This window comes from Varroa destructor, unplaced genomic scaffold (genome assembly GCF_002443255.2).
Source record: "Varroa destructor unplaced genomic scaffold, Vdes_3.0 BEIS01000007.1, whole genome shotgun sequence".
NCBI classification, from domain to species: Eukaryota; Metazoa; Arthropoda; class Arachnida; order Mesostigmata; family Varroidae; genus Varroa; species Varroa destructor.
Window position 1 is genome coordinate 21205051 of NW_019211460.1, and position 15751 is coordinate 21220801.

At 43.3% G+C, this 15751-nt stretch overlaps 1 protein-coding gene across 9 annotated transcripts in view; it reads left to right on the forward strand.

The window, feature by feature from the left end:
* Positions 1-11889, forward strand: part of LOC111254967 (A disintegrin and metalloproteinase with thrombospondin motifs 6-like) — a 236974-nt gene extending 225085 nt beyond the window's left edge. For all 9 annotated transcript variants that reach the window (XM_086976289.1, XM_086976290.1, XM_086976288.1 and 6 more), the window contains 2 exons: positions 8169-8287; positions 8777-11889. In XM_086976289.1, the coding sequence (XP_086832415.1) occupies positions 8169-8287; positions 8777-8922 (265 nt within the window). In that variant the 3' untranslated portion in view covers positions 8923-11889. The remainder of the gene's footprint in view (positions 1-8168; positions 8288-8776) is intronic.
* Positions 11890-15751: the final 3862 nt, after the last annotated feature.

Sequence of the window (15751 nt, forward strand, 5' to 3'; positions counted from 1 at the left end):
AGGGGCGCAAGAGAGTAAACTTGCTGTGGCCTGTAATGGTGAATGAAAATTTGCCACGTGCGAAAGATTTCTTATCATACAGAATTAGCTTGTTGTGGTTCTGCCGGGTTGAGCAGCAATTCCTGTTGCTATTTAATAATTTTGATATATTACATAAGAAAACGAATACCGCTAAATGGTTAGGGTTTTTTCGCCGTTTTTTACGCCTGTGTTCATACTTTGTTAATGCAACCAGTTCCTATACCGAATAATCTTATTTTAACCAGGAGACGTCTACAGGGTTCTTTAATTTAAACAAAATAGCGAAACACATCAAATACTTTGCATTATACTGTAAGGTTGCAGCATTTCTAAGTTCTTTCATGACTTATAGTAAACAACAACTGATTTTTTGAACATTTCTGGAAAACATGTGGAGATGAAAAATTAGTGGCCTGATAGACAGCTTAGACCCGAAGCACAAATGCAGATGCCGCCATCAACTCGAGCACTCTAAATAATTCATAGTACTAATACATTTTTAAGTAAATAAATGTATGCTTTCTAAGTGGAACTAATGGAATTTTTTACATTAGAGAGCGGGGTTTGGACACCTCTATCGCTCGAGGTCATCGTATCGTGGCCGTGAATGGGGTATCATAGTTATGTCGACAGGTGTTGGGTTTGTGGAGAGCGATCAAACTAATTACATTTGCAACACAGGGGGGAAGAAAGCGAGATAGCATGATCATAATATCACTGTGTTTTCCTTTTTATCCCTGTCGAGCGAATCCAAGCACTCTCTCCCGAGCTAGCGCTGACCTCTATTAGACTATAACGCTATTTCCGTACCATCTTGTCCTTTTCGTTTTTGACATGGTTTTCTTCCACCTGAACTTTTGCCAATTCTCTCCTGCGCACATGCCCATCTCTTACGACGAGCTAAAGCAATCAGGGTGTGGTGCTCATCGTCTGCCCTTGCTTAGCTTTAGCTTAGTTCCCTACCCTGCGAAAGAAAGAAGAGCCAAATTAATATCGCATTACAGCGACAGTTGCGGTGGACTATGATCAACGGTAGGGCGGCGCTTCCAAACCTGTACAAAACACACCGTAGCATCAACTCTATGTTGGCCTGTTCCAACTTCCCCGACATCAGCAGCACGCTGCCCGCACCCCCTAAGCATCTCCGTTTGTCTTATTTCCCTTTTCCAAATCCCATTTTGCATTTCGTATGCTCTTCCAGCCGCCTCGTTTTTCTTTCTGCCCGTCTTCCTTTAAAGGTTGCTGACCGAGCTATCCCACCACATTACCCGTAGTAACAAAGGCTCCTTCCCTTATTTGCAAGCGACGCCTGCTTCACAGCCCATTTTGAGGACGTGCGCGAGGTCATATTCCGCAGCTATTATCTCGTGTGGTACCGTCGTAGTATCGTCTCTGTCGTCCGAGCGTAGTTTGGGTCTTCTGTACCCGAAGACGCAGACCATCATCCAACCCTACTGCGTTGCTGTCTGCTTAAGTAGAGAGGCAAAGGGATGATTTGGGGACAAACTGGGTAAACGGCAAGCTTACAACGGACAAGAAGAATTCAGCTGAAGCAGTGACCAGGATGGCAATAGGCAGCACAGTGCCTGACTGGCCTGACAGCAGTCGCTATGTCACACAACGGAAGTGTGAAAAGTCTGAGGATAAAACTCATTTTAAACTCTTCCTTCTCCTCTTTATCGCGGTAGCGCCCCCAGAAATCAACCTCCTCCTTGTTTTCACACGAGACCCAAGCGCGGTAAGAATATAGAAAGCGCGCTCAACCTGGCCCAAACAAATGCGTCAGGGTCTGGTGCGGTTCAGTATTCTCATCGTTAGGGTGCTTTGAGACGAAAAACGAGACAATGAGTGAAGCTGGATATACCTCTTCTCATAACTTACTTTGACGTCGCGGCTCATTCGCTCCTGGTTTCGAGAGTTAAGACACCAGAACGTTCGATGCTGAAAAGACGGAAGATCTGAATAGTTTGCCGGGCCAGCCCTGATGAGGGTTTAATCGTGGGGGCGTCTCTGACTTGAGCCAGACGAGTGACACCAGTGCCAGCCAATAATGCGCGGATCAGCCAGGAGGTAGAGATTAGAGAAGAGCGTATAGACAGACACCCGGCTGCTTCTAAAACTGCGAAAGTAATAATGCAGTGAGACTGCCAGTGGAATGAATCCTGCTCTAATATCAATCATTTTCGTCATCACCTTTACCCTGATGATGGAAGGCGTCATGACGTGGTCTTGTCATAGACTGCCATGTCATGCCGGTACTAAGAAGGGCCATGGAGAGGGTAAGGAAAAATCGAAGAACGTGAACTGGAGTTACGCAGTATTATACAGATAGCACTGATTGTTACCTTTGACTATTAATATGCAGCAGAACGAAATGTTGAATAATATTATGTGAAGTAAATAAAAGATATATTGTGAGTTTCTATGAGAAAAAAGACAAGAACATAAAAAAACTGGAGAACACTTTAGAAGTAATGGTAATTCAAGCAATGACCGTAGTAGTGTTACCCTCAGTTGTCTTCTCCTGTCCCTACGGCAACGTAATGCGTAATGTATTTCACTGCTAAACTTAGGAACACGTTGTGGTCTAGACCCGGGTCCGGGAACAGATACATTTCGTTTAGAACTGGGAAGCCAGCCGTCTGAAGCAAACGTGAATAACGAAAAACAGAAAAAAAAAAAAGGTCTCTTTCGTTTTATTACCGTTCTATTGCACGTTAGAATTTTTCCGAGTTTTTATTAATATCTATTGTCTGTATGATATTTGCTGCTACCTTATTTAGTGCCTATTATGCCCATATTAAGACACTGTGAAAATTCTAACATAAAAAATTGAACATAAAAAAACACGTTCATTTTGTGTTCGAATCAATCGGTTTCCGTTTCAGAAGCGCCTCGATGGTTTGCTAGGTTCTCTTGTAACTTAAATAAATAAATTGGGTATGGAAGGTGTACCATCACCAATAACATTCTATAGGCTCTATATATAAAAATATCAAATTGTACTGTCCCGCAAAGAAACTGTTAATAAATATCGTTTTTTACAGTCGGAGTTCGTAAATAACGCGAGCAAAACAATACGATTTCATCTGTAGTTAAATTTACTGTAATATGTTTGAAGGACTTCTATATACCCAAAGAGATGAGGTGATTCCTTCTATGTAAACTTATCCACAGTGTGTTTCTCAAATTTACCATGTTTTTATGTTAAAGGTCCACATGCCATTCTAAGATTGACGATTGACCCTAGGCAATATCTGGCTTGCCTAGCGACTGTTTCAGTATTTTGGAGCTCAGCACCGGTCATTCCGCATTAGAGCATGACGTTAGCTTTACAATTCTGAAGAAGCTAAACTCTAAGCAGATCATAACAAAGCACAGGGAAGAGGCAACTTTAAATGCTAATTCTATTATGTCATATTTTCAGAGTCAGCGGTTCATCAATTGTGATCCAATTAGTGTACTTTATAGCAATATATATATATGTATATTAGATTAGAGCGTCCTCGGCTAGTTTGATGTTGACAGTCTTGTAGAATACAGATACATATATATGTTAATGAGTCCGCTAGCGATACTGCTACACAACCTATGTGATTAGGGAAGTGTGAGCTTTTTCTTTTTTTTTTTTTTTTTTTTTATATATCTACAGTGAGCAACACTCTACTAATTAAGATGCGTTTTCATAGAGTGCACCTAAACCAGCATCTAAATTTTTCGCTATTACAACTAAATTTTTTAACCCTGCATATATTGCCAGCCGTTCAGAAGATCCTACTATCTGGCGCTGCTCGCCAGCTCTGCCAACCTAGTTTAAATCAACAGTACTTACGTTGGCAGTCTCAGAGCAATAGTTCCGCCAGTGTTATAGAAGGCTCATGCAAATTGGGTTTCAGTGTGTGGTGATTTTCTTATTCACGCCTATTTGACCTTCCGTAGTTGCTCTTCCGGCTTGGCTTGACACGATTTCTATCAGACCGCTCAAGCTACGCTTTCCGTTGCGTACGTTGGAGCGTTTGAGATAGCCATTACCCCGGCTCCATTTGCCTCTTCTGCCCCTCGCGCAGGAGCACGAACACAAAGCGGAAATGTGACTGCTGTTTTTGCGTTTTATAACAGTAGAGAGAGTCCATAGTGTACCCGGCGGTCTATTAGCATGGTTTCGAGGCTTTTCTTACTGCCAGCTTCAGCCAGACTGTTACTGATGCAGCTAACTGTTATTGCTTACGATGTCACTGTAAATACAGAACACGAGGGCTTTCTGTGACTGCGTGATGATTGCTCGAAAAAGAGTTTCATCTGGGAGAGACCGGATGACCGCCAGTTGCTAGCTTACTCTATGCATACTTTGTGTCTGCTTTGCCCCTTCTGATAACGGCACTGATCGATCCGCAAACTTCGCCAAGGGAGAACCCTTCTACATCAACCTGTTCGGTCACTTTGGAGCTCCCTATTTTTTCGCTTTTTTTTTTCCTTTCCTGCCTTCATAAAATCGTACATGATACGTGCAAGCGTCGCCAGACTCACTGCTCTATCAGTCATGTCTATGGGGTGCTACTGGACAGTCAGTCTGCATGCTCCCAATAGTATAATGATTCTTGCAGTCATTACTTCCGTTATCTATCTCTGGACGGAACAGTCTACATACACGTCTGCAGTAGTCGTTTGAATGCCCCACGTAGTAAAGGCAACGCACTGTTAACCAGCAAGCACTGGTACAAGCGTTTTGCGGGCGTACTCATCATTATTGCGTACAGCTATGGGACGGTAACCAGGCATTTTTGCTGGAAAGGGCTGCTCAGAGTCCACAACTTCCGAAATCTTGAAGTTCACTGACTCAGTCTGCATATGAGCATACGTATGCGTTGAAAACAAGGCTGTTCGTATATTGCAATACTTTCAAGCTACTGGCTAAAGGCAATACCTCCAAGGTGGTCTGCTTTTCTCCGATTTTCTATCGTATAGCTGAGTGCGCACAAACCTAGATGGAAGTGCACATGATTATACCTTCACGCTTGTACATACTGAACCAGGCAGACTGCCGAGTTTAATAAGCCTGTTTCCTTTTCTAACTTGCCTGCCGCTTTTCCTATAGCTACATGGGGCCATAACGTGCACTGGCGAAATAATAGATCGCGCGTAAATTCCACAGTTTTGTACCCAGAACTATTGCGTATATAGTTGTTATTACGCTATTGCGTCAGGCTGCTGGGAGAACCTTCAGTTGTTTTAGTGAGCCATTGGTGAAGACGAGACTCAGGAAAATGAACGAAGATCAGCTCACACAGCGAGTATGCGTTCGAGCTAAGCTAGAAGTAACTGGCACAGGTTGTCAAAGGTCCGAAAGTAGCCTTTATGTTCATTCACAGCCCTGCAACCGCCTTAACAGATGGATCTCCTTGGGGTCCGGTGGAAGCAATAGTTGTTCCCTTACTTCCCTAAAACGAAGTTTTTATAACTGGCGCTTTTTTTTCGCCACCCATATATAATAGTCAGTTAAAACGTAAACAATATTCATTACGTTTATAGACTGTCTAGCTTAGATAAAAAAAAAAACACTTGTACCTAATTTCAATCTTTCTGCGTTTCATATAGTTGTATGCGATTCTTTTCTGTTTTGAAATATCAGCATACGTAAGGACGTCTATTCCTTCGTGCGATGCGTTTGACAGCCTTGCGTATTGTTTCCTTCCGTTTTAAGGAGCCGATATGCTCGTATGAGATGGAGGTTAAGGTTCTGTGAATACGCTCATGGGAGGTTAATATGAACCTAGAACAGGGCGTTAGGTACTGAAGCCATTCTTTAATATGAACTAAACTTCAGGCCACGTTTGGCCAGGCATACCTGGCTCCCTCGACAGCAGCAAGGGACAGCCGTGCGAAAATTTTTTTGCATGTATACTCCGGCATTGCTTTAGTCTTATTCGTAGATTGGACATTGGTTAACAAAAACTATCGAAAGAGGTATCCTTTTTTCCAGTCCAATCGACAATCCGAAAGCGAAAAGTCAGCAACAAGCAGAAAATAGGAAAGCCAGGCAAAAACGCAGTGGGTAGAGACAGCACGACGCACCTCAAAGACGCTACCACAGGCTTATCGAAGTACTTTGGCGGGCCTCATCAGTCAAATCTGATCGACTGTGGCGTATGGTGTACGACACATTATGCAAGGGCGGTGCAATGAGGTTTTGCAAGCTCGGGAAGACAGCGACAGCCGTATTTTAATGAACGGATTAACAATGGCGGCGATGGCTACAACGATAACGCGAGCCAAGCCTCAATTCTATCGAGCCAATATGTATTGTACTACCAATACCGAAGCTATTGCGGCCAAGGAATAACAAAAGGATCCAACGACTGTTTAATCTTTAACACACGCTCCAAGGGACCGACTTGCATTCATACATCTGTTGCCCCTGACTCTCGCGTGGGCAAATGTATAGCATAATGAACAGAATTAACCGGAAAATTATTATTTAAAATGACGATGATAACAAGAAACAAATACGAAATAACCAGGCCACTTTGAGCAGCGAGTATCCAGCTTACGAACTTTGGAAGATTTAGAAGGCGTTGTTAAACGAGTCGAAATACGTTTGTCCTTTTATGGATTGCTTTGCTGAATCGAACATTAGACTACTCAGCATTTACAGGCAAGCTCGTTGTTTGGCTCGAGCAGTAAAACCCGGTAACAAGATAGACAATGAAAAAAGCGACTAATGATGTCCTCTCCCTAAAATCCTATGCAGTATACATATATGCGTTGAAACGAAGTTAAAAGTGCCACATAATAACATCTCGATTGTGTAAACATGTCGCGGTCATTATAATTAATGAACAATTTAGCGTAGATAAGACGGAAGGGCTGAGCTCTGTAGAAGTGCGACGCCCCCTCACTTGGTCAGGGGCATCCATCGTGGTCGCCGCATTCACTGACGATTACCTCAGGCATGGGCGCATCAGTGCGGTGCCAACACAGCATATCTCGTGTTATACCCTTTACTTTAGGCTATGTGGCCTTTTCGACGCGAGCGTGGCCTGCTCGGTTTAAACGTGGCCAGTGTAAGCCTAGACAGCAACTATGAGTCTCATCACTTAACCGCCCCGTTGAGCGGGCGGATGGACGGCTCGACTTCTCGCATCCGTTCCCGCGTCGGAACAACTGATGTCACGCAGTTTGAGTCGGATGGTTCTTCTCATATGTCGATGATGGTGAATGTCGCGGATGGTTAATCAAAGATGCGTACCCAACGAGTAATGTCTCTTCACGGGCTGTCTACCACCATGACCAAATATACGTGTACATGTTTTCTACGGAAGGCTAAGCACTTAGCACGCAAACAAGATTCGATGTTCACCTCGCTTGCCGTCCGTCTCCCAAGAGACGGGACGCGACACCAGTATTAGAGCCAGCCGTCACCAGAAAATACTATAGAATCGCCTGATGACGCCGTGCGGTATGTGATTGCAATCCGCCCGCATACCCCGCCGCTACCCCTTCTGCTACAATTTCATGGGTTTATCGCTGCAAATCAAACGTCCACCATTCCATCAGTTAGCTCGTCGGTCCGTCTATCTTTCCAACAATTACTGCCCACCCGAATACGCAAAGAGCACACAAATTCGACGAGTTGTTCGATGCAGTTGACTGAGCCCTGAACCCCGAATATCCGACATTTAAATTACGCCCTTGTGTAAGTGACCCTAGATCCCAGAAGCACATGCAGAGGAACGGGAGAGAGGAACAGAATAGGAATGTCCCAGCTGACACGTCCACTTGATCGTTAGTCTTGAATGTGTAGCGTGTCGGGAACGGTCCGACACGCTACCGGTTTACTTGACTGGCGTAGCTGCCGTCTGCGATGAGTCAGCACGTTATGTGCACTAATATATGGGTAGCTCATAGGATACGTTCGTAGAACACGCATCAATGCCAAATGCGCCGACTCTGGTATTTTTGCTTATCGGGATCGACAGACAAGCTTAGTTAATATTGATGGCTAGAAGTGTTGAAACGGGTGAGGTAGTGAAGTATTAGTGAGGCAGTAATGTCATGACGTTTGTATATGTATGTATGTGTGTGTGTGTGTGTGTGTGTGTGTGTGTGTGTGTGTGTGTGTGTGTGTGTGTCTATTTACGTGATTACAGATCAGTGCAGTGCGTTAATCATGCCGATAACACGCCGGCGGAAAGCTGCAGCCTCGCCGATAAACCTGCACAAGAACAGATTTGTGAGGGAGCACCGTGCACGACCGAAAGCGAAGCAGGTTAGTGGGACATGGATATAGCTCCACGCGTCGCACGATTATATAGACGACAAATAATATATAGATATATATATGTAGATCTCTATTGCCAACAGCTGTCCTAATTACTAGTTGCTAATGGCACTCTAAAGCGGTACGCGTATACGGACTCTTATAGTAAAAAAAAAAACACTTTCTTTGTTAAGTTGTTTTTACAGCTATAAACTATAAAAACATATTTATACCAAAAAATAGATAGTAAGGACTGAAGAAAATATTTATACATTTTTTAACAGAATGAAATTGAAATAAATTAAAAAATATTTTTTCTGTTTTTATATGTATATATATATATATATATATATTCTATTTTCTGTCAAGATTGGTTAAACTTACAGCATGGCAAAAAGGTTCTTGTTCATTGTTTCTAACCAGCAAGGATCTACATGAGCTAGAGAAATACTTAGACAATAAGCTAATTATGGATCGATTTCATTGATTCTGTTACAGCGGAGTTTCGCGTGTGCGTCGATGAACTGACGTACCAAGAATGCCAGAACTTCAAGCATCTCTGCGATACGAAGGCGACGCCCTACTTCCGTCTGAAGTGCTGTCACACATGCTCGCTCTACTTGAATCGAACTTTCAACGAGTGATCAGACTGGTTGGCGTCAAGAAGGAAGGCAACAGCAAACTGAGGAGGTCACGTTTTAAGGTTGAAGGCTAGGTTACGGAGAGAGAGCTCTGGTTCACAGTTCGTCACCGCTTCTGTTTGCTCTGGCAGCTACGTTTGTAGATTGACAGTGAAACTTAAAACGACGACGGCAATGAGCAGAAACGGGAGTAGACCAAAGTGATCGCAGAAGACTGGCCATACTCTCGGATCTGGCTGCATGGATCTTTCATTATGGACGAGCAGTGAGGAGATTGCTGGGCCCGAGCCGGAACTCGGACGGCTGATGGCTTGAAGTGGAACGCATGCGACTCGACAACACTATATGACAGTATAGCAGATAATATCTTATTACGCCGCAATCAGAAGGAACGTGAACTTTAGGTTGTCACAGTCTCCGGATAGCACAGCATATAAAAAGAGACCAATGCCCGCGATCATGCGATCGACGTGTTATAAAACTGTATAAATAGAAACCTAAAGGATTTGTTGTACTCATCAATGCGAGGAACAGGAATAAAGGATTAGAGACGCAGAGAGAAAGTATCGTGTGGAATACAATACATATGATATATATATAAAAGCAGAACGTGAAATTGGCCTAATACGTTAGTTGTGACACCACCAGCGGCAACTCGTTAAACGGATGTCTGTTTTGAGAACGCGTCGCAAAAAAATGATATTTCTTGTAGAAGAAAACAAGTGAGTAGTAGCGGAATGAATATGACATTGTACTATAGTAGTTTAGCTAGCAATCGTAATGATAATAATTACAATAATGATTCATTTATCTACAACTACCGCTAAAATTAACTTCAGCTAGCGCCATTAAGGTGTGGTCCTCGGCTTCATCACATTAGCTCTGCTACGGTGGAATGTTCACAACCTTCTTACTTTTTCGTCCAGAAGTATTTAGCTTATGCGACGACTTTTGACGCAGGAAAAGTTCAGTCGGAACAAAGCCGATGTAGCCGAGACATCTCCAGTGAAACCTGATGGTTAAAATCATCTCAGATCAACGTTGATTTCCAGTGCCCAAGTTGATACCGATAATCGTGGGCTTTGATCAATCGTCTTGCAGCCTATTTTGGTTTGGGTTCCCGTATGATTCTAGGTTGTGGATTCCGATCCTATACATAATATAAATAAAGCTATTAACACAATGAGAAAACGAGAGACCGAACGGTGAAAACAATAGCGAGAACTGTTGAAAAAACCGACAGTGATACAAGCTGCAAACGACCCACTCGGGGCTTCTTTTTATGACGACACGTTATGGCGGAAGCTTCAATATCTAAACACACGAACACATGAAAAAATCTAAATAAAACAACAAAAAAGTATATATATATATATATATATATATATATATATACATTTTAAAATGAGAGTTGTTACCGAACCATTTTACGAAAGCAGCCTGCGAAAAAAATATGTCCTCGTCGGCAGTGGGAACAACAATTGCCAATAAATGTTTAAGGCAGGAAAGTTGCCTGATGGCTACTCTTGGGCAATTTCGTTATAATATATGGCTAGATATTCAGTTTGAGAAAACTAGGTTCCGATATAAGTAACGGGGTAGGTACGGTAAGCGCGAAAGAAGCCTGACGAAAAACCTGTTTGCGTGTGAATGAAAACGAAATAGAGAAAAGGTTAGTTACATAGGAAAGGATGAATGCTAGTGGGTGGCCAGTGAGAGACTGAACATAAACAGGGAACCAGTATGCGTGACGAGAGTATATGCGAATGAAGACTAGAAACAAGCATTGAATAGAGCAGGTGAATCACAATGTCTACCGTACCACAATGATGATTTAATACGCGCATTAACGATATGAGTAATACAAACAATGATAATGATAATAATAATAATAATAGCATCTATCGGGTTTCCGAGTTCAGAAGAAATGCACGAAACGCCGACGGACACTTCGCCTTAACGATAGCCATTGCTGCTAGCACTACATATTGCTACACCAGTCACACATGTCTAACATCCTTGATAACATCAACGTAACACCGGCGTCAAACAGTTGTCGTCAGCCACTTGCCACTCGCATCGAAAGCAGACAAAATCATAGGGAAGATATGAAGAAGAACAAATGCAGCAGTCAGTTACGGAGCAAATTATTCGAAGAAGCTTTGACTTCATACCGTGAATCGAGACATGTGCCATCTATGGCTATAGAAATTGATTGAGCTGCTAAGTTAGATATTGGGATAAGGGCACAATCGAAACGAAAGCGGCAAAGGATGGAACAATCGATTCGCTGGCTCATATTGGCGCGGCTTCTGATAAATTCAACTGAAACTGATGCTTGAGGGTTGGATGGTCTGACTAATGGAGAACAGGAAGATAAGGTAGGAACAGACGCGGGACGAACATATCTCATGCACCGTCGTTAAGACAAAAGTGACCACGGTTACTTGGCCGGCACCCACTTTTTTGCCGAGACTGAGGCGTCTACTTCTTAAATTACATTTCTATATTATGTAATAGTTTCAACGGCACACTGTCCCATTCGATGGGCCTGCGGCTCGCGATGTATCTGCAGTAAAGAATTTTGAGTAGCAAACTGAATGATTGATTGAGTTGAACATTGCACGTGAAATACGTTCATTGCAACGACTGAAGAGCTAGAGAGTTAGTTCTGGTTAAAAAAAAAACAAACAAAGAGAAAAAACGCATAGAAATAACACTTGAACACCTTTGGAAATATTAAGTGCTTGAAATCGTCAGAGGTTGTACCACTATATGCAGCCGCGACGTAATTTTCGTCAAAGGATGGGTAAATTATCGATCGTATGGGATAATCTTCAACTCAATTTTATTCGGCACACTTACAAGACGACGCAGAAAAAGAAAAGCAAGCCAGCCAAAAACGCCAGAAGGTCACAGTTAACGGGCACAAGTAAATATTCTTTGGATAAAAAAGAAAAATAAATAAAATATCGGATAGTATCGAGAGAGGCAGCCAAGCACACCCCACTAACAACACAGCAAAATCACCGGTAACAACACGAAGAGCAATGCGATTGTAATAATTTAAATAATATTACTGAGACGGAGATTACTCTAACGATAATGAGAAAAAATAGTAAAATAACTATGTCTTTTATTGTTGACAATAAAAAAAATATGTGTTTTCATTATTTAGCCACTCGGAAGGTAAGGAACTGGATACTGAAAATTTAACCACATCTAGACCAATGCGGCCCATCTATAGGTCACCACCTTCGTAGAAGTAAAGAAGGGCGTTTATTAATAGGAAGCTAAACATGAAAACCTCCTGATCTTCATTAATGAGCCCAATATCTCATTTCGGGGGTAGCTACTAGGACATCTACGTATTCAACACCACGAAAAAAAAAAACGAAAAGCAACCCTATAGTTTCGAGAAGAGAAAACGGCATAATAAGATATGATATGTTACATGCAATATAAACAGTTCCAGCGATAGAAGTAAACTCTGGAAGTTTTCTACCTTCCAGAATGAATGTCATAAGGGAATATTTGGGAAAGCCTGTAGCTCTGTACACTTCTGTGTAACTTCCACGGATCTCATCACTAATAGTACTCTTTTCGACGTTGAGCCAAAAATTAAATACGCACGTATATACAAAAGCGTTTTGTATAAATGACACGACCTAGTTCTATCTTCAAATTATATTACCGGGCCATAAGGAACGAATCATCTTATTAACCACACTGAAAGTGAGATTATTATACTTTCTAGTCGTAGGCAGCTATAGCATAACCGTCGTTATGACCAATATTGAGCTGCTCTTTCAAATGTCTTCTATATGCTATGATGAAAAAGTCATTATTTATAAACAAGCAATACACTGGCATAATTCAATATCAAGTTACAATTATCTATTGCCTCTTACTAAGCAAGAACTAAGGTGCCATTCAAGAGCTCAGGTAGACAGAAGGACTCGACGTTTGTTACCTTAAAAATGTCTTTGGTCCTGGCTTCTTTCGATTCAATAATTGCTAGCAAAGCCCGCACGACCAAGGCATCCCGGCGGCGGGCTATCTATCTGTTCTACCGTGATCGTCTGACCTCTACCCGTTCGTCATCAGAAGCCATCCTCACGGCTCTCAGCCCTCCACGGTTTTGCATCTATTGCTCTGCTGGTCCTTTCCAGTCGTCACTTCATTTTTTCTTTCCAATTACCTCCTTCTTTCCCTTTAATGCTCTTTTCTCTCGCACTCCGCCGTAGAAGGTTTTCTCGTATTCGGTCATGCGTTAATTGTTTGCTTCTGCCCCTTTGCTTACAAGGCCAGCCCTTGCACAAGTCCGTGGTGCTCGGGGCTAGTTAGCAAACGATAACGTTCTGTCACTCTCTCTAACTGTTACAAGGGCACAGACAAACGTTACACATTCGGCTGATGCCATAACGTTCATAATGCTGTTCACCGGGAATAGAATGTCGACGAGATCAAGATAACCCCGTTGTCTCTTCCTTGACTTTTTTTTGTTGCATTCGACCATAGATAAGCCCGGCAGGTGTCCGATAGACTGATTCCCATTGATTTCTGTCCAAGTGTAGTATGTCGCATCCCTGTGGCTGAGGTTCGTCGAAATAGTACAAGAAAGACGCTATGGGTGCTTCGCAATCCAAATATAATCGCTTCATCTGCTCCCTCGGTCTCATCGAAACTTACTTCACTTCTAATAACCTACGACTGGTAATAGCCTAGTTGGAATAAGCTAATTGAATTGCGGGAGCAAACTTGAAATTTTGGTATTGCTGTCAACACAGTCATTGTATATAGCTGCCTTTAAGCTTGCTTGTATTCTTTATTATCGATTCTCCTGCTCTGTGTACTAAAAACAAAACACATCCAATCACGCCAGCTTGTTTGCCCTTTATCGTATGCACGACTGTAATCTAAGGTTGTCATCTTTATTGACGGCACCGGTCGCTTAGTTGTGCGGACTGCGAAAGACTGGCTGAATAGACTTTAGCAGAAAAACAGCACCACTGTTGCGGACCGTGCTTCGGCAACGAGGCGATCCCAGCTGAGTGGAGTCAAACTAACGCTGATCCCAGCTAGCCGCTTACCCAGATTTGCCTCGAGTTCAAACGCGCACGAACGCCCCGCTTTTCGCTACTTTATTTGCTTATTTGCGGCTCCCAAGCAGTTGAAAAATAAGAGGTTTACCTTGCTATTCCCTAAGCGGAGAATATCAGGAGCTGGGCTAAAACCGAAGTTCAGCTGGGCTGGTCTTCGGATCTTTCGACAGTTCAATGGCAAAAAGCAACCCTGTCGATAGACCCGCGAAGCTCGCCATCTGTTTGCTCCGCCTTTAAGAACGTTTCTAGACCCAGCAGGCCAACCGACGTCATCTCAGCTGAAATGACGCTACGTGTTAGCGTCGATCGCCTCGTTAGCTATACGTGAAAGGTGCTCACGCCATAAAGCAGTTATGGCAGTATCAGTAACAAGAACAGCAATCGTATTAGTATGCGCTGTCCTTTGCGATTTAAAGAACGCAGCTTGCGTAAAAACGATTCATAGTAACAATAGTTACTCAGCCCGTGCAGCTACTATCGGCGCTCCGGCTGCTGCCACCTGGTGGGAGGAACGCTGCGCTCTTTTACTCGTCTGGCATTAACACCGCAGGAGCGTTGTCTTCTTCACCGTCGCTACCATTCGTGTCGTTGGTGTTGCTTCCGTCAAGGTGACTACCGCTGCCCTCCCAGCTGTTACTGAGTACGGTGAATTCATAAGGATAGAGTCTTTGAATCCGCAGGGAGCAAACACAGTAGTGTATAGCAAAACGAGCGAGGCGAGCAAACAAATCCACAAGCGACGGCAAAAGCACTTCCACAACAGACAGCGATGAGTTCCTCTTCGTTGTCCTTGCTGTATTTCTCCTCCTCATCGAGAAATATATATAACCTAGCTCCCGCAGCAGTAAAAGCAGAAGTGGGTATCGAAACTACCCTACTGTTCCTGGCCACTCGGCCAGCCCCCACTGGCTGGCCGAGTGGCCAGGTCTGTCTGTCTGCCCCGTCGTGTTACAATTACCGAATTACCCGAAGCTCCCTGCTACGACGCGGGTGCTGAAAGTGGCAGCCCGACAGAGTGGCGTACCACAGTCAGACGCTGTGGCAACAGCGAGGGTAACGTAAGCCAGCTCGTTGGCAGCTGTTGTTTTACTTATGACTCAGGTGCGTCCTCGATAGCGGCTACAACGAACGTTGGCGGCTATTCGGACTCCCGCTTCTACACAATGGAAAGAGAAGGCTCCGCTCCATTCGGTTACAGCCAAGTCAGCCGAAAAGAGGATGACGGAAAAGCAAAGCGTGAACAACTTGTTAGCAACTGTAAGAGCAACGATAGGATTCGCATATATAGAAAAAAAAAGAAAAAAGAAGCCGAGTAGGCCGAAGAGAAGCGGTTTGAACGGGTTGCCGTCAGCATATCAGGGGGTGGGGTAAGGCTAAAGCAAGGCGCCTGTTGTTGTCGCATTAGCATCCGCCAAGCGAAGCCCGTTTCAAAACCATCTTCACTACCCCGAGACCTTTAGCTGCCCGATGGCTTTTTCAATAGGTCCGAAACTCATAACGAGGCAGCTTAACATAATAAACGGCAAATCATACCGCTACTGCAACTAGAGCATGAGATGCAGGACTTCAAAACGAACAGTTACTTTTGTTGTTACGTACAAATATGACGTGCCATAGCAGGTGGTGCTATTAAGTAGTCGTTTTGTGTTTGAAAGGAACAAAAAACAAAAGTGGGGGAAATGCATCATTTGAAATTTAGAATTTTTTCTGTTTTTGTGGCAATATTT